Source organism: Ovis aries, chromosome 6, assembly GCF_016772045.2.
Source record: "Ovis aries strain OAR_USU_Benz2616 breed Rambouillet chromosome 6, ARS-UI_Ramb_v3.0, whole genome shotgun sequence".
NCBI lineage: Eukaryota > Metazoa > Chordata > Mammalia > Artiodactyla > Bovidae > Ovis > Ovis aries.
In genome coordinates, this window is record NC_056059.1 from 109,195,113 (window position 1) to 109,217,139 (window position 22,027).

The window sequence follows — 22,027 nt, forward strand, 5'->3', positions numbered from 1 at the left end:
GGATTGACTGGTTTGATCTCTTGCAGTCCAAGGGACTCTCAAGAGTCTTCTCCAGCACACAGTTCGAAGGCATCAAGTCTTTGGCACTCAGCCTTCTTTACAGTCCAACACTCACATCCATACATGACTACTGGAAAAACCATAGCTTGGACTATATGGGCCTTTGTTGGCAAAGTGATGTCTTTGCTTTTTAATACACCATCTAGGTTTATCATAGCTTTTCTTCCAAGAAGCAAGCATCTTTTATTTTCATGGTTGTGGTCACCATCCACAGTGATTTTGGAGTCCAAGTATATGAAATCTCACACTGTTCCCACATTTTCCCCACCTATTTGCCATGAAGTGATCGGACCAGATACCATGACCTTTGTTTTTGGAATGTTGAGTTTTAAGCCAGCTTTTTCACTGTCCTCTTTCACCCTCATCAAGAGCAAAGGTGTGAAACACAGCTAAATATAAAAGAAGAAAAAAAAAAAAAGCTCCTGCCCCAAATTACAGCAAAAACAAGAGAAATGAAAATAAAGAAAAAGGACTGCAGCTGCAATAAGTGAAGTGTTATTTTCTCATATTGAAGCCACCTTGTGGGGTTCTGCTCCTGGCTTCTCCCATCCTCACTATGCAGTTTTAGACACATCCTCTCCCTCTGGGAAAAAAAAAACCACTTCTCATCACTTTTCTTTTGCCTCTAGTTTGAGGAGCAAGTAGACCCTCAGACCCACATGTGATGAACATGGAACACAGATTTGAGAGAGATCATGATGGTCTGCCAACCAGAAAAGTCAAGCGGCTTCACCCATTTGCCTTTGAAGTTGTACTCATTCAACCTGGAAAGTTCTATAAGCGGCAGAGCCACCTTTCAATAGAATTTTAATTCAAAGGAGCAGGGCTTCATGTGCTGTTTATTTTATAGGAGTTTATTTCTAAGAATGAGTATATATTACTTCTACCATCAAGAAAAAGTGACTTAAAAATATGAAGTCTTTTGGTAGGTGAAGGTGGGAGGGATGAAGAGGTAGAGCCCAGAGGATTTGGGGGGCAGTGAAAACATTCCATAACAATGGATATATGACATTGTACATTTGTGCAAACTCATACAATGTATCTCACCAAGGGTGAGCTGTAATGTAATCTATGAATTTTTGGTGGACTTTTCAAACCATGAGTCAGTGTAGATTCATAAGTTTCATGTACATTCTGGTGGGGGATGTTGATAATGGGAAGGGCTCTGCATGGGTGGGGGCAGGGGGTATATGGGAAATCTTTTCCCTTCAGTTTTTCTGTGAACCTTAAATTGTCTTCATTTTCTAAAAAATACAATGTCTTGATCAAAATAAAATAAAAGGCTAAATTAATGCAGGGATGGGAACATCTGATTAAACATGGAAAAAGGAAAGAACTCCCATTAACAGAAGACTAAACCTAGCATGGCCATACCTGAATATTGTTTCAGTTTGTTTTGGTTAGAGAACACACAGGTATTAAAATTTATTTTAAAAAATAAAATGCAAAACGGTACAATCTCTCATACATACACACGCAGACATGTTTTTCTAGTCACAACTGTGACTTAGAATTTAGCTCAAACTGTGGGATTATAGAATGTTTGAGTCTTAAAGGATGAAGTGGTATCAAACCATGTTCTGAGATGATCCACAGATATATCTGAAGGACTCCAAGAGCAGAGGAGATAGTGATGACCAAGGACTCCCTCCAGCCTGAAGTGAAAAGACTTCCCTTTCATCTATTTTATACTTTGGGCTTGCCTGCAAGATTCCATTTTTAATACTCTACAATGATCTATATGGGAAAAGAATCTAAAAAAGAGTGAATATATGCATATCTGTGAATCAGTTGATTTGCTGAACAGCCGAAATTGACACATTATAAATCAGTTATTCAGTTCAGTTCAGTTGCTCAGTCACGTCTGACTCTTTGTGACCCCATGGACTGCAGCACACCAGGCTTCCCTGTCCATCACCAACTCCAGGAGCCTACTCAAACTCATGTCCATCGAGTCGGTGACGCCATCCCACCATCTTATCCTCTGTTGTCCCCTTCTCCTCCTGCCTTCAGTCTTTCCCAGTATCAGGGTCTTTTCCAATGAGTCAGTTCTTCTCACCAGGTGGCCAAAGTATTGGAGTTTCAGGTTCAGCATCGGTCCTTCCAATGAATATTCAGGACTGATTTCCTTTAGGATGGACTGGTTGGATCTCCTTGCAGTGCAAGAGACTCTCAAGGGTCTTCCCCAACACCACAGTGCAAAAGCATCAATTCTTCAGTGCTCAGTTTTCTTTATAGTCTAACTCTCATATCCATACATGACTACTGGAAAAACCATAGCTTTGACTAGACTAACTTTTGTTGGCAAAGTAATGTCTCTGCTTTTCAATATGCTGTCTAGCTTAGTCATAGCTTTTCTTCCAAGGAGCAAGCGTCTCTTAATTTCATGGCTGCAGTCACCATCTGCAGTGATTTTGGAGCCCAGAAAAATAAAGTCAGCCACTGTTTCCACTGTTTCCCCATCTATTTGCCATGAAGTGATGGGACCGGATGTCATGATCTTTGTTTTCTGAATGTTGAGTTTTAAGCCAACTTTTTCACTCTCCTCTTTCACTTTCTTCAAGAGGCTCTTTAGTTCTTCTTCACTTTCTGCCATAAGGGTGGTATCATCTGTATATCTGAGGTTACTGATATTTCTCCTGGAAATCTTGATTCCAGCATGTACTTCATCCAGCCTGCTTGGCATTTCCCATGATGTAATCTGCATATAAGATAAATAATCAGGGTTATAGTTTATTAAACTTAAAAAATTTTTTAACAAAATTTTACTGCAACACACATAGGAAATCAAGGGAATAAGCTCAAAGCTCTGTTTTTGTTGTTCTGTCCTGCTGACCCTTTACTACCCCAGGGACTGCAGCATGGCAGGCTTCCCTGTCCTTCACTATCTCCCAGGGTTTGCTCAAACTCATGTCCCTTGAGTCATTGATGCCACCCAACCATATCATCCTCTGACACTGCCTGCTCCCCCTGCCTTCAATCTGTCCCAGCATCAAGGCCTTTTCTGATGAGGTGGCTGTTCTCATCAGACGACCAAAATACTGGAGCTTCAGCTTCAGTTTCAGATGGGAAGCTAAGGCTAAGAGAGCTGAAGAGCCCACGTACCATCCTGCAAGAAGCAGAAACACAGGATCTGGAACTGGAAATCTGATGCCTCATCTGTTTTCCCTCTACACCCACCGCAAGACTCCCAGGCTGAGTGGCCCAGACAGACGTGGCTAGGATCCAAGGGTCAGATCATTGTTGGTGCTGTTTGTTTGCACAACGTAGAACACTGTTTAAGACCTGAAGCTGGGAGATATCCCCCGGCGAGCCTGTCTGAGTTGGAGCCCAGAGGAGAGCGTTTCGAGAGCTCATGGCCTGGGACCCAGCGAGTCCTGGAGAAGACCGGCTGGCTCTTCCAGGGGGCAGCGTGCTCTGCTGTTCCGTGTCACCTCCCTTTGTGGTATTGTAAACACGAGTCCACTGTATGTTTTTAAAACGTGAGAAGAAGCAGGATCCTGCCTGCATGTTTTGACAGAAACTGTAAGGAGGGAGAATGGGACCAGCGGATCTCGCCTGTGCAGAATGTCATTGTCTGCCGCACCTGATGGTTAATCTCAGGCCTCCAGGCTGGGCTGTCTGAATGATCCCTCTACCCCGCTGTCCACACCCACCCTGGCATGCAGAGCAGAAACCAGGGACGCACACTCCACTTTGCCCCTCATGGGCTCTGGGCTTCTGTCCTTGGTTTCCTCACCTGAAAAATGAGACCCATGGCCTAGATCATGGTTTTCAAGCTATCAGAGACCCTCGCTTTGGATGCATTTTACAAAATGGGTGTCCTGGTAAGATCTAGGTTGAGGTTTCTGCTACTAAAAGGAAATTGGAGGTCCACTGGATTAGATGCTTCTAATACCCCCTTCAACTCTGAGATATCACAGATCTCGATTTTGCTTCTCTTTAAAGCGCTAGAGGAAGTTTCACTTCCACCCAAGAGAGATCAAGAAAGGTCCCCTCTGTCCTGTCCCTGGACAGTTAGCTGAGGATCTCAGGGTCTGAGGAGCTCAAGTGTGTGGTCACCTCCTAACTCATCCTCTCTCATCCCCACAGAGTGAGTGGTTCCCTACTCTGGCCCATGTCAGCACCTCTGTCTTGTGCCAACCACGCTGCCACACAACTGCTGCCTTGTCCCGTCTGCCCCTCCGACCATTTCTGCCTCCTCCCTTCTGTCCCCTCTCAGCCACCTGAGGCCCATGAAGTGAAGGTCACACAGTCGTGTCCATCTCTTTGCAACCCCATGAACTATACAGTCCATGGAATTCTTCAGGCCAGAATACTGGAGTGGGTAGCCTTTCCCTTCTCCAGGGTATCTTCCCAACCCACAGATCGAACCCAGGTCTCCCACATTGCAGGCAGATTCTTTACCAGCTGAGCCACAAGGGAAGGCACCTGAGGCCACAGATGTGTCTTATTCTGTCCTGAAATCCCAGCACCTGGCACAATACCTGGTATATTGTAAAAATCAATAAATGGATGCTGATAAAACTAGAGTTGCCCTATAAACCTGCAATCTCACTCCTGGGCATGTAACCAGACAAAACTAGTGAGGGAGGAATGGACTGGGAGTTTGGCATTAGCAGATACAAACTCTAATATATAGTTCAATCGCTCAGTCACGTCTGACTCTTTGCAACCCCATGGACTGCAGCACACCAGGCTTCGCTGTCCATATCCAACTCTCGGAGCTTGCTCAAATTCATGCCCTTAGAGTCAGTGATGCCATCCAACCACCTCATCCTCTGTTGTCCCCTTATAGAATAGATAAAGAACAAGGTCTTACTGTACAGCCCAGAGGACTACATTCAACATCCCATGATTATGAGAAAGAATATATAGGGACTTCCCTGGTGGTCCAGCGGCTAAGACGCCACACTCCCCATGTAGGGGGTCTCAACTAAACATCTTCCCACAACTAAGGCCAAGTGCAGCAAAATAAATAAATATTTAAAAAAAGAATACATATATATATATATATATATATACATATATGAACATACAAAACTGAATCACTTTCCTGTACAGCAGAAATTGACCCAACATTGTAAATCAGCTATTCAACAATAAAATAATTTTTTTTTAATGCATGTTGAATTGCCGTCTGAACAACTGGACTTCCTTTCAAATTCGGCAGTCTACAGCCAACCTTTCAATGCACGCAGTTGCGAAAAACACATTCCTGCCTGGTGTGGAAAACACTACCTATTCACTCAGCACATGCTGAGCGTCAAGTCTAAGCCAAGCACGACTCTAGGGCCTGGAGGCACAATGGAGGCTAAAACCTGCTCCATCTCTGGTGGAGAGGCACCAGAATCCCGTGAAAGAATGGAGTCCAGCGCGAGGGCTCGGAAGAGTCTCCCTTCCCAGAGAATGAGTCTTTCTGCTGTCACCGCCACGTGTGGAAGCTGAGGCTTAACGTGTGAAGTGGGAAAAGGAAGTCATCAGTGCTGGTTTCCTTCCTGAAAAAGGAAACCAGGAGACTTGCTGAACAGAACACAAAATACCAAACAGAGCACAGTGGAAGAGAGCTTCGCAGAGACACAAAGCAAGAGGGAAAGGCTGCTGCCTCCCTCCCCACATTTCCTGACCCGGAGACTGTAATGTCTGAAAAAAGTCTAGGATTTGCAGTGCTGGGTTTGAATCCGGTCACTGTTCTTTGCTCTTGCTAAGTGATGAGAGACAGGTTGTCCTAATTTTTCTGACACTGTCTTGGGAGAAAGACCATGACTTTGAATTGTGATGTGTTGAGTTGCAAGTGACTTTGGGATTGCCAGTGGAGGGTCCAAAAGGCACTCAGACACTAGGTCTGGAGTTTTAGGGAGCAGTCTGCGCTAGGGAGAGGTCTTGGGGGTTAAATTGTATGTGTGTGTTCTTTGAAGCCCCTGGTCTATTTGACAACACCCAGGGAGAAGGCATAGGAGCATGGAGGGGTGGTGAGGAAGGAACCCCAGAGAACACTCTGATTAGAGTGACTCAGAAGCTGAGACCTCAGGGAAGTAGGTTTTCTCCTCTGAGCTTTTCTAGAACTTACTCAGGCAGTTGTGTTCAGTTCAGTTCAGTTCAGTCGCTTAGGCATGTCCGACTCTCCTCGACCCCATGAATCGCAGCATGCCAGGCCTCCCTGTCCATCACCAGCTCCCGGATTAGAGTGACCCAGAAGCTGAGACCTCAGGGAAGTAGGTTTTCTCCTCCGAGCTCTTCTAGAACTTACTCAGGCAGTAGTTTTAGCTCCCAACAAACTGCCTACGCAATCTCTGCTGCTTCCCACCCAATACTGTGATCTCTGAGGACAGGATGCGTGTATGATGTCATTCAGTCCTAGCGGACTCTGTGATCCCGGGGACTCTAGCCCACCAGGCTTCTCTGTCCATGGAATTTTGCAGGCAAGAATACTAAAGTGGGTTGTCATTTCCTCCTCCAGGTGATCTTCCCAATCCAGGGTTCGAATCCTCATCTCCTGTGTCTCCTGCATTGGAAGGTGGATTCTTTACCACTGAGTCACCTGGGAAGCCCTATCTTATTTTTTTTAATTAATATATTTATTCATTTTACTTTACAATATTGTATTGGTTTTGCCATACATTGACTTGAATCCGCCATGGGTGTACATGTGTTCCCCATCCTTAATCCCCCTCCCACCTCCCTCCCCATCCCCGCCTCTGGGTCAGCCCTATCTGATTTTATCAAGTTTTAAATCATGAGGCCCTTCAGTGAGTGCTTTAGAAGAGAAAGGGAAGATCATGTGGGCTTCCTCGTTGGGAAAGATTTTTTAATTTTAATTTTTATTGGCATATAGTTGATATACAATGTTGCATTAGTTCAGGTGTACAGCAAAGTGATTCAGTTATACATATACCTATATCTGTTCTTTGTAAGATTCTTTTCTCTTATAGATAACCAATAGGAAGGATTTTTACTTTCTTGAAATGTGCCCTTAATTTTCTTGGTATTCTACGGGTTGCTTTGTAATATTCAAACAAGGAGAGATAGGGAGTTGGGGAAGGGAAAATAAGCCCTGGTGATGTGAAGCCCACTGGGCTTCTTCTCTTGATCAGTGTTACTTCATTTAACCCTAGCGTTAATGCTATTTGGTCGGTGTGGGTTTTCCCTGGACCAATCCTAGAGTTGTTCTTCTCTCTCCTCTCCAGTAAAAGCATCCCCAGAGATGCCTCCCTAGCACAGGAATGAACTCTCACGGGTCCTACCCTCTGACCTCTAAGAGCCCAGGGGCAAGGTGGACTTTGGCCAGTCACACAGAATAGCCAAGGGACTATGCACCAATTCATTATTAATGTCCGCCCAGAAGAAAACATAAGCACCATTGATTACCTTCTAATAACCGTTTTATTACACATTTTATATTTATGAAAGGGCACTGCGAGACGACTGTTATTATTGCTCTAATGCAAAGCAGATGGGCCTGACAGAGGTAAATGGGACTTTCTGGGTGTGGCCCTCAAAGTTTGTGTTTTCCCGGAAGGTTTTGAGCCGGGGCCAAACCAGACCCAGAAGTTCCCCATCATCCACCCCTGTCTCGACACATGACTTTCATTAACAAAATTGCATTGCTCTTTTCTGTAGAAAGTGGTACCATTACTCTAATAAAAACATGTCCATTATGGATCAATTGCCACCTACGTAGTGGTGAGGAGGACTCAGAAGTAAGAGGGTAAGAACGGGTGAGAACAAAGGAAGGCTGGTCTTGCAGAAGGAGGCCCAAGTCACCAGGCCTCCTTCCCGGGCCTGGGGCTGGACGGGAATCAAACTTGTATCTCCAGCACCATCACCCTGGGCTCATACCCTGCAGACAGGATTTGGCTCTCTGTTCCAGCCATTCAAACAGCCCAGGCTATTCATGCCTGGTCAGTAGAGGTCAACACAAGCCCACCAGACACCCTCCCTCCACATTCACTCTTGGGGCTCATCTTAGGCCATCTGACTTTACTCTCTTTTTTTAAAATAAATGTTTATTTTTACTTTATTTTACTTTACAATACTGTATTGGTTTCGCCATACATTGACATGAATCCGCCATGGGTGTACACGAGTTCCCAAACATGAACCCACCTCCCACCCCATATCATCTCTCTGGATCATCCCCATGCACCAGCCCCAAGCATCCTGTATCCTGCATCAAACATAGACTGGTGATTCGTTTCTTACATGATAGTATACATGTTTCAATGCCGTTCTCCCAAATCATCCCACCCTCTCCCTCTCCCTCTGAGTCCAAAAGTCCATTCTATACATCTGTATCTCTTTTGCTGTCTCGCATACAGGGTTATCATTACCATCTTTCTAAATTCCATATATATGTGTTAGGATACTGTATTGGTGTTTTTCTTTCTGGCTTACTTCACTCTGTATAATAGGCTCCAGTTTCATCTACCTCATTAGAACTGATTCAAATGTATTCTTTTTAATGGCTGAGTAATACTCCATTGTGTATATGTAACAAAGCTTTCTCATCCATTCCTCTGCTGATGGACGTCTAGGTTGTTTCCATGTCCTGGCTATTATAAACAGTGCTGCGATGAACATTGGGGTACATGTGTCTCTTTCAATTCTGGTTTCCTCGCTGTGTATGCCCAGCAGTGGGATTGCTGGGTCATAAGGCAGTTCTATTTGCAATTTTTAAGGAATCTCCACACTGTTCTCCATAGTGGCTGTACTAGTTTGCATTCCCACCAACAGTGTAAGAGGGTTCCCTTTTCTCCACACCCTCTCCAGCATTTATTGCTTGTAGATTTTTGGATCACGGCCATTCTGACTGGTGTGAAGTGGTACCTCATTGTGGCCTTGATTTGCATTTCTCTAATAATGAGTGACGTTGAGCATCTTTTCATGTGTTTGTTAGCCATCCGCATGTCTTCTTTGGAGAAATGTCTATTTAGTTCTTTGGCCCATTTTTTTGATTGGGTCATTTATTTTTCTGGAATTGAGCTGCATAAGTTGCTTTGAATAGCCAAAGCAATCTTGAGAAAGAAGAATGGAACTGGAGGAATCAACCTGCCTGACTTCAGGCTCTACTACAAAGCCAGTCATCAAGACAGTATGGTACTGGCACAAAGACAGAAATATAGATCAACAGAATAAAATAGAAAGCCCAGAGATAAATCCACACACATACGGACACCTTATCTTTGACAAAGGAGGCAAGAATATACAATGGAGTAAAGACAATCTCTTTAACAAGTGGTGCTGGGAAAACTGGTCAACCACTTGTAAAAGAATGAAACTAGATCACTTTTTAACACCACACACAAAAATAAACTCAAAATGGATTAAAGATCTAAATGTAAGACCAGAAACTATAAAACTCCTAGAGGAGAACATAGGCAAAACACTCTCTGACATAAATCACAGCAGGATCCTCTATGATCCACCTCCCAGAATACTGGAAATAAAAGCAAAAATAAACAAATGGGATCTAATTAAAATTAAAAGCTTCTGCACAACAAAGGAAAATATAAGCAAGGTGAAAAGACAACCTTCTGAATGGGAGAAAATAATAGCAAATGAAGCAACTGACAACTAATCTCAAAAATATGACTTTACTCTTGACTTTGCTTCCTTCCCCCATCCCAGCAACTGTTCCTCCAATTTCCTGCCCCCATGCTTACTTTTTAAATGAAATTTGGATTTCCTGACTTGGCCACGGTCATGTACCTTTCACCCACAGGCTCCACCCACTCCTGGTACATTACGGTGACCCCTGTCTCACCAGTGTCCACCAGTACCCACTCAGATTCTGAGGCAGCTTAAATTTTTGATGCTCTAAGGCGTGCCCATCTTGGTGTTTGCGCTGTTCCCTCTACCTCTGATGTTCAAGCTTTTAGGCGCATGAGAACTGACGGAGGAGAGGCCGGAAAGTGAATTCCTGAGTCTTATCTTCAGAAATATAGATTCTGTAAGTCTGCAATGGGCCACGAACCTAGGTTTCTTATGGTGGATGAATCAAAAGGAGGAAGACCCTGGGGTGCACTTTGAAAAGCGCAGCCTGAAGCTGCCCTCACGTGCCTTAGCTGGTAGGTAAGTGACCATTGCAAAAAGTAAGGATATTCTGCATCCACATGATACACAAACTCTTCATGGGGTTCTCACGGCAAGAATACTGATGTGGTTTGCCATTCCCTTCTCCAGTGGACCACGTTTTGTTAGAGTTGGTGATGGACAGGGAAGCCTGGTGTGCTGCCGTCCATGGGATCACAAAGAGTCGGACATGACTGAGCAACTGAACTGAACTGATGCACAAACCCTTTCAAGCACTTTCATAGCCACTTGTTTTCTATTCCCTCTGGCTCTCTCTCCATGAGTAAACCAAGAACAATGCAGCCTTGAACAGCACCATCTCCCCTACCTGCTGTCTCTCTGCCACTTTAACAAGGGCAGTACTCTTCCCACTGGCCTCTACTCAAAACAGATGCTCAGAAGGGAATCTGTGCTGAGCCCTTGACTAGGGGCCCACTGGGGACAGACACCATGGGTCAGTGACCTCTGTATCCTTCCCGGCATCTGGCATGAAACCCAGTCCCCATGACATGCCTGATAGCTCCATGGCAAAGTGCCGAAGAGGATTTGGGGAGAGTTTTTTGCACTAAAGTCTGGTTTCTTGCTCTAAATGAAAACCTACTCTCGATTGGAAGATTTTTCTAGCAGCAGAGAGCAGGTGGGAGGTGGCCTTACAGTTATGTGAGAGATAGCTCTTGTTGGACCCCACAATGAGCTCAAAAAAGGTAAGGAATGGTGTGGCCCCAATCAAACAAGCTTTGGAGCCAGGGTGTGTATCCTGGGTCTACCTACTTTCTCTCTTGTCACATTTATAGGCAACTTCTATCCCCCTCAGTTTTCGTCTGTAAAAAAGAGGCAAACACCCTTCCTCACAGGGTAGTTGTGAGCATTAGGAAGTGAATTTTCATTTAGACTTTGCACCCAGTAGGCATGTTATCAATGATGTACATGCGTGCTAGGCCGCTTCAGTCCTGCCTGACTCTTTGTGACCCTATGGTCTATAGCCCACCAGGCTCCTCTGTCCATGGGATTCTCCAGGCAAGAACACTGGAGTGGGTTGCCATGCCCTCCTCCAGGGGATATTCCAGAGCCAGGGGTCGAACCCGTGTCTCCTGTGTCCCCTGCATTGGCAGGTGGGTTCTTGACCATTCGTGCCACCTGGCAAGCCCCTTGCCAGTGGTAGTTTCATCAAATGTTGGTCCCTGAATTTTAAAATATAATCTCATTAGAAAGAGAAGACTAACACACAGAAAAAATGTGAATCCAGGCTTGAGACTAAGCCGTGTGGAACTCACCAAAGAGCCGGAGAAACCTGGAGAAGGGCGACAACCTGGAAGAGCTCTTGGAGGACATGGGACCTCCCTGCCCCTCAAGGGATGAAGATATGGAGTGCCAGAAAATGGGAGAGACACTGGCCTGGGCTGCGACGAGGTAGCATAGTGATTCAGAGGGCCATTGAGAGGAGAGAGCCCTTTTTTTTAAATTTATGCCGGCTTCAATACAGGCTTCCCAGGTGGCGCTAGTGGTAAGAACCTGCCTGCCAATGCAGGAGACATAAGAGAAGTGGGTTCAATCCCTGGGTCAGGAAGATCCCCTGGAGTAGGGAATGGCAACCCAGTCCAGCATTCTTGTCTGGAGAATCCCATGGACAGAGGAACCTGGTGGGCTACAGTCTACAGTGTCACAAACAGTCAGTCATGACTGAAGCCACTTGGTACCCACACAACTTCAATACAGAAAGGATGTAGGAAAAAAGCAGTACCAAGAAGATTTTTTTTTTTAACCTGGATGTAAAGACCATAACAGGAAGTGGAATCAATATTTAGGTCAGGTCTTTGGGGGCCATAGATATTTCACTCTATGTCTCCTAGCAACCAAAGGGGAAAAGCAACCAGAGGCAGGTCTGTAACTCCTTCTGTCACAGAGAAGGAAGAGACACATTTTGCTATTCCGAAAATGGAAGACTTTTTCCTAGTGCTGGACTGTGGAGGAAATTTCTCATTGGACTTATTGCAAACAATGCTTTATATCTTGAACCAGCTTCATTGTATACAATGAGGTCTTTTAGGCTGTTACTTAAAGTGTCCCACTGTCAACAGCGGAAGTACCACTCACAGTCCAGGAGGACAGAGAGGACAGGCTAACACAGCCTCCGTACATCTTTCTGATGCTTGGGCTTGAGTCCACCGGGAGTGGGGCGACCTCCATCTTCCCTTCATCCGTGAGCACTGGCTGGCCACCAGTGATGAGCTTTTCAGTGGCTTCCCACTGCTCTTCCAAGAAAGTGCAACCTCCTCACTAGAGTCTGCAGAGACTGCCACCATTCAGCTTCTCCCTACACCCCAAAGCCCGCTTCCTCCTCCACAGCATGACATTCCAGACACACAGGCCTTCGAGAAGGTGCTACTCTCTCCTACCACCGAGCCTTTTCCCCTGTGCACTCCACTCAGATGACTCCACACCCTGCTTCTCACATGCGGTGGTTGACTTCTTACATTAGGGGTCTCGACCTCTAGTCCCTTCTTCTCATGGCTCTGCCCTGCCTGCCCCTCCAAACCAGGCCTCTCCTATCATTCTCCGGCTCCTCCTCGGTGTCTCTCCTCCATAGCACCAGTCACAATCTATATGTGATTTCCTCCTGCCTTTACTGGGGTATTGGTGTCTTCCCTCTAGAATGAAAGAGGGTGAGGATGCTGCCTGCTTTTCTATCACACGCCAGTGCCCAAGAGAGCATCTGAGGCGTGGTTGATGCTCAACACATATCAGTTGAACAAATGCGGGGGGGGGGGGGTAGTGTTCTTTAAGGAGAGCCTGGTGGGTAGGCTTTTCTGCATGAAATCCTGGCTTAAAAGATCCATCTGTTCAAGCAACTTCCCAGGTGGTCCAGTGGCTAAGACTCCATGCTTCCAAAGCAGGGTTCCCAATCCCTGCTCAGGGAACATGCCCACATGCCACAAATAAGAGTTTGCAGGTTTCAACTGAAGATCCCACGTGGCTACAACTAGACCCAGCACAGCCAAATAAATAAATACTCAAAAAAAGAAAAAATCAACTATTCAAGAAGATATCCTTCCGCAGAAAACAAGGAAGCCCAAACAACCTTGACTCCCAGAAGAGCCAGTCAACCGGCTCAGACAGCTCACGCCTCTGCAGACAAGGTTGCTGCTGCTGCTACTGCTAAGTCGCTTCAGTCGGGTTTCTCTTTGGCGGGCCGGGTTTGTTCTCTGCTGCAGTCTTTCCCAAGAGCGAAGTGGAAGCAGAAGGCTAATCAGATTCTTTTCTTCTATCCCTTTCAATCCAATACCCAAAGAAAAGTCCCCTCACCCCCTCCGGGGAGATGAGAAAAGACCTCCACCTCGAAGGCACCAAAGAGTGCTGCGCGATGGAACAAAATAAAAAAAGACACTGTCTGGATATGAGCGAAAAAAATATCTTCCTTGGCCCTTTGCTGGTAGCAGGGTCCACTGGCATTAGTCCGCGGCTAAGGGAGGCTGTCTGTCTTGAGTGATGCTCCCCCCCAGCCCCCCGCGGAGAGTAACCAGGGCGCGGCCACCCACCGCCGCCCGGCCGTCTGCAGCCCAGACCGAACTGAAGGCTTATTATCACGCCCCAGGCCTCTCTGTTCCCTTTGGTTTCCTCCTTCTCTCCCACACTCTTCTCTGGCTCCAAACAGGCCACCTGGTGCCCACACCCAAATTCCTGCCCTCCAGCCTGTCCTTTGCTACAACCGCACGGAGCTGGAGATGCGACCCAGAAATTTCCCCAGCTGGAGTCCAAGGTGGTCAGAGACTTCATTCCTGCTCAGCCACTCTCAAGCTGTGTGAACTTGAGCAAAACTCCTCCTTGCCTTGGTTCAGTCATCTGTAAAATAAGCAAACTGTCCTCATTCACGTCCTAACTTCATGATCTTTACTATGGCTTCATCTTAGCTCTTCTATTCCTTTTTTTTTTTTTTTTCAATTTGAACATAACTTTATTTTTTTAGCCATGCTGTGTGACATGCAGGATCTTAGTTCCCCAAACAGGGATCGAATCCATGCCCCCTGCAATGGAAGCTCAGAGTCTTCACAACTGAACAGCCAGAAAAAAGAGCCCCTATTCTATTATTTAAAACATCATTGTCTCATGTTTGCCTTTATACTCACTCACTTGTCAAGCAATGATATCTTGGGTGTTCTATGTATATTTTCCTAATATACAGTCAAAATAAATAACTATTTAAAAAATTCATCTGTCTACCACTAAAAGTCATCTTACATTTCATCAGTCCAACATAAGCACACTTCTAGAAATACTGGATTAATTAACGGATCTCTGACATATTGTTCCTACAATGTATGAGTCTGAGGACAATTCTAGAACATAGAACTACTTTGACTCCTGAGAGTACAAACAAGTGTGGCTTGCATTTCATCACATCCAGGATGGCGCGTCCTTGGCTTGTTGAAATCCATGGAATTTCAACAACTGTTGATGGTAATAAGCTCCAAGAATGACAGTCCTATTCTTAGCATAATTATATTTTTTTCATGCATTTAAGTCCCTATTATGTGTCATGTCTGATACTAGATACTTGCAGAACAGAAACAGTAGAAGACATAGATCTGTCTTCCTTCTGGCAGGAGACAGCCGTGGAAACTAAAAGCTCTGCTGTAGTGTGGCAAGAAAACCAGGCTGCAAATCCCTAGAGAAAGAAGACAATCTGATCCATCTGTGAGTCCTGGCACCTGGCACTCACCCAGAACATGGTGGAGGTTCTAGAGTGGGAATATTTGTTTACAAAGTACTCCAGGAGATCAGTGAAGACAGAGATTCACCCTGGGAACATCCTTGAGGCTCTGCAGAGCAGGCTTTTGAAAGAGGAGGTGTTCTCTGGTGAGGAAATCCAGACAAAGTTGCCTAAACAAAGACCCCGAGAGGAAACACAGAAAGAAGTCTAGAGATCTACCAGTTATTAAAAAGGGCTGGACAGTGTCTCTTTAAAGGGATTTGGTAAGAGCTGAAGATATCCAGCTAAACTGGCCCCATGGGAGGCAAGTAGGTGAGCTAAGGGCATTGAAGTTCAACTGTGAGCAGGTCGTTAGGAGTATCAGGATGCAGAGAAGAAGGCGGGCTGACTAGAGATCTCAGGTCCTCAAGGACAACATGGCACTGATGTCCCTGGGTTTTCGGTCATTCTAGACTGGGTGCAGTGGAGAAGGCAACGGCACCCCACTCCAGTACTCTTGCCTGGAAAATCCCATGGATGGAGGAGCCTGGTAGGCTGCAGTCCATGGGGTCGTGAAGAGTCGGACACGATTGAGTGACTTCACTTTCACTTTTCACTTTCATTCATTGGAGAAGGAAATTGAAACCCACTCCAGTGTTCTTGCCTGGAGAATCCCAGGGACGGGGGAGCCTGGTGGGCTGCTGTCTATTCGGTCGCACAGAGTCAGACACGACTGATGCGACTTAGCAGCAGCAGCAGCAGACTGGGTGCAGAGAAGCCAGAAACTCCATATCCCAAGAGGTGCAGGGCGGGCGGAGGAGGGGGAACCTAACCAAAGGACCAAATAAAGTGAAACCTAACAAGACAAGAAACTTTCAGATGCTGACTATACTATTCTAGGCAGACAAACCTGTACTGCACTCCTACCATCACCACGAAGTCCAGGAGGGGAGCCTAGACTTCCACCTTCACCACTCGGTCATACGACACCCACCTCCTCCACCAGGATGGTATCAGAGAAGGCAGCTTAGAGAAGAGGGACGTTCATGTCTGCTGGGCGGGAATGAGCTACAGGAGCCCGAAGTCCCACCCCTACCTGGCAGTAAAGAGGTGCCCCTCCCCAGCTCTGCTGCTGGGAATCAGACGAGACCTCACAGACAGCCAAGACTTCACCACCGTCCAGCGATAACACAGCGACTCTGCAGTGTCAGCGGAGGCTCCCTGATGAGCAGGAAATGTTAAGCACCCTGCCTGTCTCAGCCAGGATGGTATCAGCAGAGGCCGAGTGGAAGATTCGGACTTCCACACCCACCTGGGATCCAGAGGCAGACCCACCAGAGCGGCTTCAGTGGAGGCGGATGACAACAGAAAATTGAAAGAAGATCCAGGTGCTCCTAACGTAACTCCCAAGTTGTCCGGGTTTCCATCAAAACAATCACCCTTTCCCTCAAGAACCAGGAAAATCTCAACTTCAGTGAGAAAGACAGTCGACAGATTCCACACCAGATGATCCAGATGATAGAATTCTGTGCCCAAGATTTTAATGCAGCCATTGCAAGAATGGGCTTCCCAGTGGCTGGAATCTGACTGCAATGCAGGAGATGCTCAAGCAATACAGGTTTGATCCTTGGGTAGGGAAGATCCCCCAGAGTAGGAAATGGCAACCTGCTCCCGTATTCTTGCCTGGAAAATTGCATGGACAGAGGAGCCTGATGGGCCACAGTCCACGGGGTCACAAAAAGTCAGATACTACTGAGAGACTAAGCGGCAGCATTGCAAGGATGCTTCAGTGTGCCATTACAAGTAGCCACACAACAAATGGGCTTCCTGGACAGCTCAGTGGGTAAAGAGTTCACCTGCAATGCAGGAGACCCCGGTTCCATTCCTGGTTCGGGAAGGTCCCCTGGAGAAGGGATAGGCTACCCACTTCAGTTTTTTTGAACTTTTCTTGTGGCTCAACTGGTAAAGAATCTGCCTGCAATGCAGGAGACCTGGGTTCCATCCCTGAGTTGGGAAGATCCCCTGGAGAAGGGAAAGGCTACCTACTCCAGTATTCTGTCCTGGAGTATTCCATGGACTGTATAGTCCATGGGGTTGCAAAGAGTTGGACACGACTGAGTGACTTTCACTTTCATTTTAAAACAAATGAAAAACTAGCCTCAGCAAAGAAATAAGAATCAAATGGAAATTTTAGTACTGAAAAAATACAATAGCAAGAAGAAAAAGGAAAAATTCAAAATCAATGATCTAATCCAGGGCTCAGCAAACTGCAGCCTCCAAGCCAAATCCGGTTTGCTGTCTATTTTTGTTAATGGTTTTATCGGAAGGCAGCCATGCTTATTTGGTTACAAATGGCCTATGACTGCTTTGTGTTACAGTGGCAGTGGTGAGTAATTGCAACAAAGAGTATATGTTCTCCAAAACCTAAAGTATTTACCATCTAGCACTTGACACAAATGTTTGCCAACTCCAGATCTAAACTACCTCCTTTAGAAACTCAAAAAAGAAGAATGAAACCCATAAAAAATAGGGGAGAAGAAATAATAAACGTAATAAATAATAAGAGTGATGATGGAAATTTCAAGAGTGAGAAAAATATTCCTTATCTTGTCTTGGGTGATAGTTTCATGGATTTCACAGTTTTCCAAATTTATCAGATGATACTCTTCAGATCTATGCATTTTATTGTAGGTAAATTTGCCTCCAAAAATAGCATGGGTCAAATCATGTCACCCTTTAACTCACAATCTTCTGATGGCTCTTCTTTCCGTTCAAAGTAAAAGTCAAAAACCTTTCAGTGGCCTCAAAATTTCTGCATGAACCACACCCCCTCCCACAGTCTGCACTGCATTGTGTTATTTCTCTGACTTTATCTTTGGCTCTTCCCATCGTCACTTCTCTCCAACTACATCGCCCTCTTTGATGTGGCTTAAAGATTCTAGATACTCACCTGCATCGGGGCATTTGCACTGGCTGTTCCCTCCGCCTAGAATGCTGTTCCCTCGGATACTCCAGTCATCACCTCCTTCACCTTTTTTAAGTCTTTGCTCATCTGTCATCTTCTCAATCAGTCCTACCCTGATGAATATATTTAAAATAATAACCCACTCACCCCCACGTCACCTGGAGGAGGTCTGATTCCCTTTAACCTGTTTCTCGCAGTATCATCTTAAACACAACTTTAAAGTTATGTATTTACGATGCATATTGCGTCTTCTCCCTCTGTGCCTACACATGCTAGCATAAGAGCACAAAGGAGGACACACTCAGTTTGTGCTACTCATGGATACGGCACAGCTACTTATACAAGTTGTGTCACATGGTGGATATTCAAGAAATATTTGTTGAATAAGTGAGTGAGCAATAGACAAAGCTTGTGAAGACAATTAAGTAAAGAAAAGTTTATGTAATGCTTATGTGAATCTGGCAAAGCAAAAACTGCTACTCTTCTGCTTTGGGAATTTCCTCCTTGTCCCTCATCCCTTGCCATCTTGGCGTCACACTGATAGAGCTCACATTCTGAAAAACTACATTCTTTGATTTAAAAAAAAATCCTAACTGTATGAGTGGCCAGTGTAGCACTTTTACCACCTAGTGCACTGTATACAGGGTTTAAAGAAAGCATCTTTGAAATGAGAGTGACTGTCTTGATTCCACCCCCCTACACACACAAAAATGTGGAGTTGAAATGTATTTTAACACTGGAGTGGCCTCCACTCTCACCAAACTTGGATTTGAATAGTTCTGCCCATACTTATTAGATAGCATATTAAAAAGCAGAGACATCACTTTGCCAACAAATGTCCTTATAGTCAAAGCTATGGTTTTCCCAGTAGTCATGTACAGATGTGAGAGTTGGACCATAAAGAAGGCTGAGTGCCGAAGAATTGATGCTTTTTAATTATGGTACTGGAGAAGACTCTTCACAGTCCTTTGGACAGCAAGATCAAACCAGTGGTCCTAAGGAAAATCAACCCTGAATTTTCATTGCAAGGACTGATGCTGAAGCTGAAGCTCCAGTACTTTGGCCACCTGATACAAAGAGCCGACTCATTGTAAAAGACCCTGATGCTGGGAAAGATTGAAGGCAAAAGGAAAAGTGGCAGCAGAGGATGAGATGATTAGATAGCATCACCAACTCAATGCACATGAACTTGAGCAAACTTCGGGAGATAGTGGAGGACAGAGGAGCCTGGCGTGCTGCAGTCCATGGGGTGTCAAACAACCCAACACAGCTTAGCAACTGAACAACAACGAGTAGCCATTAAGAATCAGAAAAAAAATACATTGTAGGTACTTCAAACTGGAAGGGAAATAGGTTCTAACAAAACCATCGGAAGAGCTGTAGAAGAGAAAGCTAGCGCTCCCACCAGCTCTTAGATTCAGCATGAGTTTTTAGAGGATTAGAAAGGTGGAGTCACAGAACAACCACTACTGATAATCATGGGCAGCAAAGGATATCCAAGGATAACGTCTGGGGTCATCCCAAAGCATCCCATTTGCCAAAACCCACGCATGTGCCCACCACCACCAGAGAAGCAATAACATTGATTTGGCCTCTGTGCACCTGGTGAATCACACCTTAATGCCTGTGGTCATTGACGCAGTCCAGTCTGAAACTTTGCTGCAAGAAATTCTGGGAAATGTCATTCTCAGGTTCCAGCCTCTGTGATTTGCAGAGGAGCAGGACGTCTTTACTCTAGATGGATGAGGGTGGTGCCTTCATTGACTCTCCAGTCCTGTCAACTCACTGTGATTTTCAACTGATAAATGCAATTTGTGCAATAGAGGTATCCCTCTCTCCTCCCCCGACCACCCAGTTAAGCACTTCCAGAGGCTCAGTTTAGCATCTCAAGTAGCGCTTTGGTCTCCTAGGTCTCCTGAGCCTTTCAGTTGCCCTGAGGGAAGGCAGCAGGTAGAATTCTCCCAGTGACAGAGCTTAGCTCCCTGTGGGAGTGGTCAGCTGGTGGTCCATTGACCCAACACTGTTCCTGCTTAGACAGGAGAGTGGACTAGCACCAGAACCAAGACACAGGGCATTCTGGTTCTCTCTTTCGTTTTCCCCTCCTCTTTGTAGCTCCATCAGCCCATGCCATCCCACTGGACATCTCACGCAGAAAGCCGTGGTGCTTAATATCCCTCTCATGGACTCTGATGGGCCATCAGAAAGCAGTTCAATGGAGCATTAAAACAGATCCCCTAATTAAGACCAATGGAAACTCGTTCCCTTCTCCTTGAGGGTAACATCTACACAAAACATTGTCTAATTTCCATTCTCCTGGGGAGGTGTTTTCTATCAAGCCAGGGATAGGTTAACTCCCCTCTGTAGAATGGCCTAAAAGAGCACTTCTTTTATGGGCTTCTCTGGTGGCTCAGCTGGTAAAGAATCCACCTGCAATGCAGGAGACCAGGGTTTAATCCCTGAGTTGGGAAGATCCCTTGGGGAAGGGAATGGCTACCCACTCCAGTATTCTGCCCTGGAAAATTCCATGGACTCATGAGGTCGCTCACAACCAAGCAACTTTCACTCATTGATTCATTTTTTATAGCTAGGTTTTCAGTGTGGGGCTTCCCTGACAGCTCAGATGGTAAAGTGTCTGCCTGCGATGCGGGAGACCCAGGTTTGATACCTGGGTTGGGAAGATCCCCTGGAGAAGGAAATACCAATCCACTCCAGTACTCTTGCCTGGAAAATCCCATGGATGAAGGAGCCTGGTAGGCTACAGTCCATGTGGTCGCAAAGAGTCAGACATGACTGAGCGCCTTCACTTTTATTCCAAAAGAGAAGGCAAACAACCTGAGTGTCCATGTGATTTTGTAAAGGTGCTGAGCCCTTTGTATATGCAGTGCAGCAGGGTTCCAGGCACTGAGAGTGAGGGAAGCAAATATCCTGCATTTGAGATCTCCCTGAGTTCTGGTTGATGAAAATTATATGGAGAGTGTTCAGGGATGCAGAGTCACAGACAGTCAGACCATGATAAAGTTCATCATGCGTAAAACTACGTTTTACAGAGCACAGGATCTTTTATTTGTTTTTTTCTGTTCCAAGCCATTTGGAAAGACTCGATCAGTAGACTTGTGCAGATGAAGGAAATCCAAACACGGTAATGTCTCCAAAAAGGAAACTGAAATCACTAGCACATTTTGCTAGAGTGAGTACCCAGAGCGCACTTGGGTGGCTGAAGCAAAATGTGTTCCATCCAAATTCCATTCCAAATGTTCCATCTTCTTCAGTTAGGCCAGCAGAGTGTTGAACACGACCGCATAGGAAATCCATGATATGGCCTTTGACTCTAAGACGACCTAAGGTTCTTGACCTTTTTGATCACAAATCCTTTGAAAGTCTGGTGAGTGATGGCCTAGTTTTGGTATAGTTTTATCTGCTCTGTGGGCTTTCCCATCTCCCTTCTTCTTGCACCTAGAGGGGGACCCCTCCCCCACTCCACGTGGGTCCCCTCCCCCACTCCACGTGGGTCCCTATCAACGTGGGGGCACAGGGTGCAAAAGTGACCCAGGTGCATCAACCAGAGGGGCTCAACGCCCTAAAACCCAGCAAATGATGAAGGCATGTCTGTATGACCCAGATAGGGTCCTGAGAGTCACTCTCTGCCTACTAGGTAGTGCTAAGCTGGGAGGTGTAGGTATAGCTGTTGGTGGCCTTTCAATAAAAATGGACTTCCCTGGTGGCTCAGATGGTAAAGTGTCTGCCTACAATGCAGGAGATCTGGGCTCAATCCCTGGGTCAGGAAGATCTCCTAGAGAAGGAAATGGCAACCCACTCCAGTATTCTTGCCTGGGAAAAACCCATGGACAGAGGAGCCTGGTAGGCTACAGTCCAAGGGGTTGAAAAGAGTCAGATAGGACTGAGCCACTTCACTTTCTTTTCAATAAGAAATAATAAAGAGAGCTTCTTTTTCATTTTTTTTTAAAATTTTTGGCCACACCACATGCCTTGCAGAATGCAGGTTCCCCAACCAGGGATTGAACCCATGCTGCCAGCAGTAGAAGCATGGAGTCTTAACCACAGACTGCCAAGGGAGTCCCATTGGTGGCCTTTCTGTTTACCAAGCACAAAGAACCTTGAGTTGGAATAAAGTGAGAGGCAAGCTGAGTGGAGAAGTGGAGAAAGTCGAGAAACAGAACCCGAGTCAGCCATTCTGGAAGCTATTAGTATCCTGGGTATGAGCCCATGGAAAATAAGCCAATAAA

The 22,027-nt window shown here is 45.7% G+C and overlaps 1 protein-coding gene across 1 annotated transcript in view; it reads right to left on the bottom strand.

Moving 5' to 3' along the window:
* Positions 1-898: 898 nt before the first annotated feature.
* RAB28 (RAB28, member RAS oncogene family) overlaps positions 899-22,027 on the bottom strand; it is a 156,141-nt gene continuing 135,012 nt past the window's right edge. Inside the window, exon 7 of the mRNA XM_060416632.1 lies at positions 899-2,761. Coding sequence (XP_060272615.1) covers positions 2,300-2,761 — 462 coding nt within the window. The 3' untranslated portion in view covers positions 899-2,299. The remainder of the gene's footprint in view (positions 2,762-22,027) is intronic.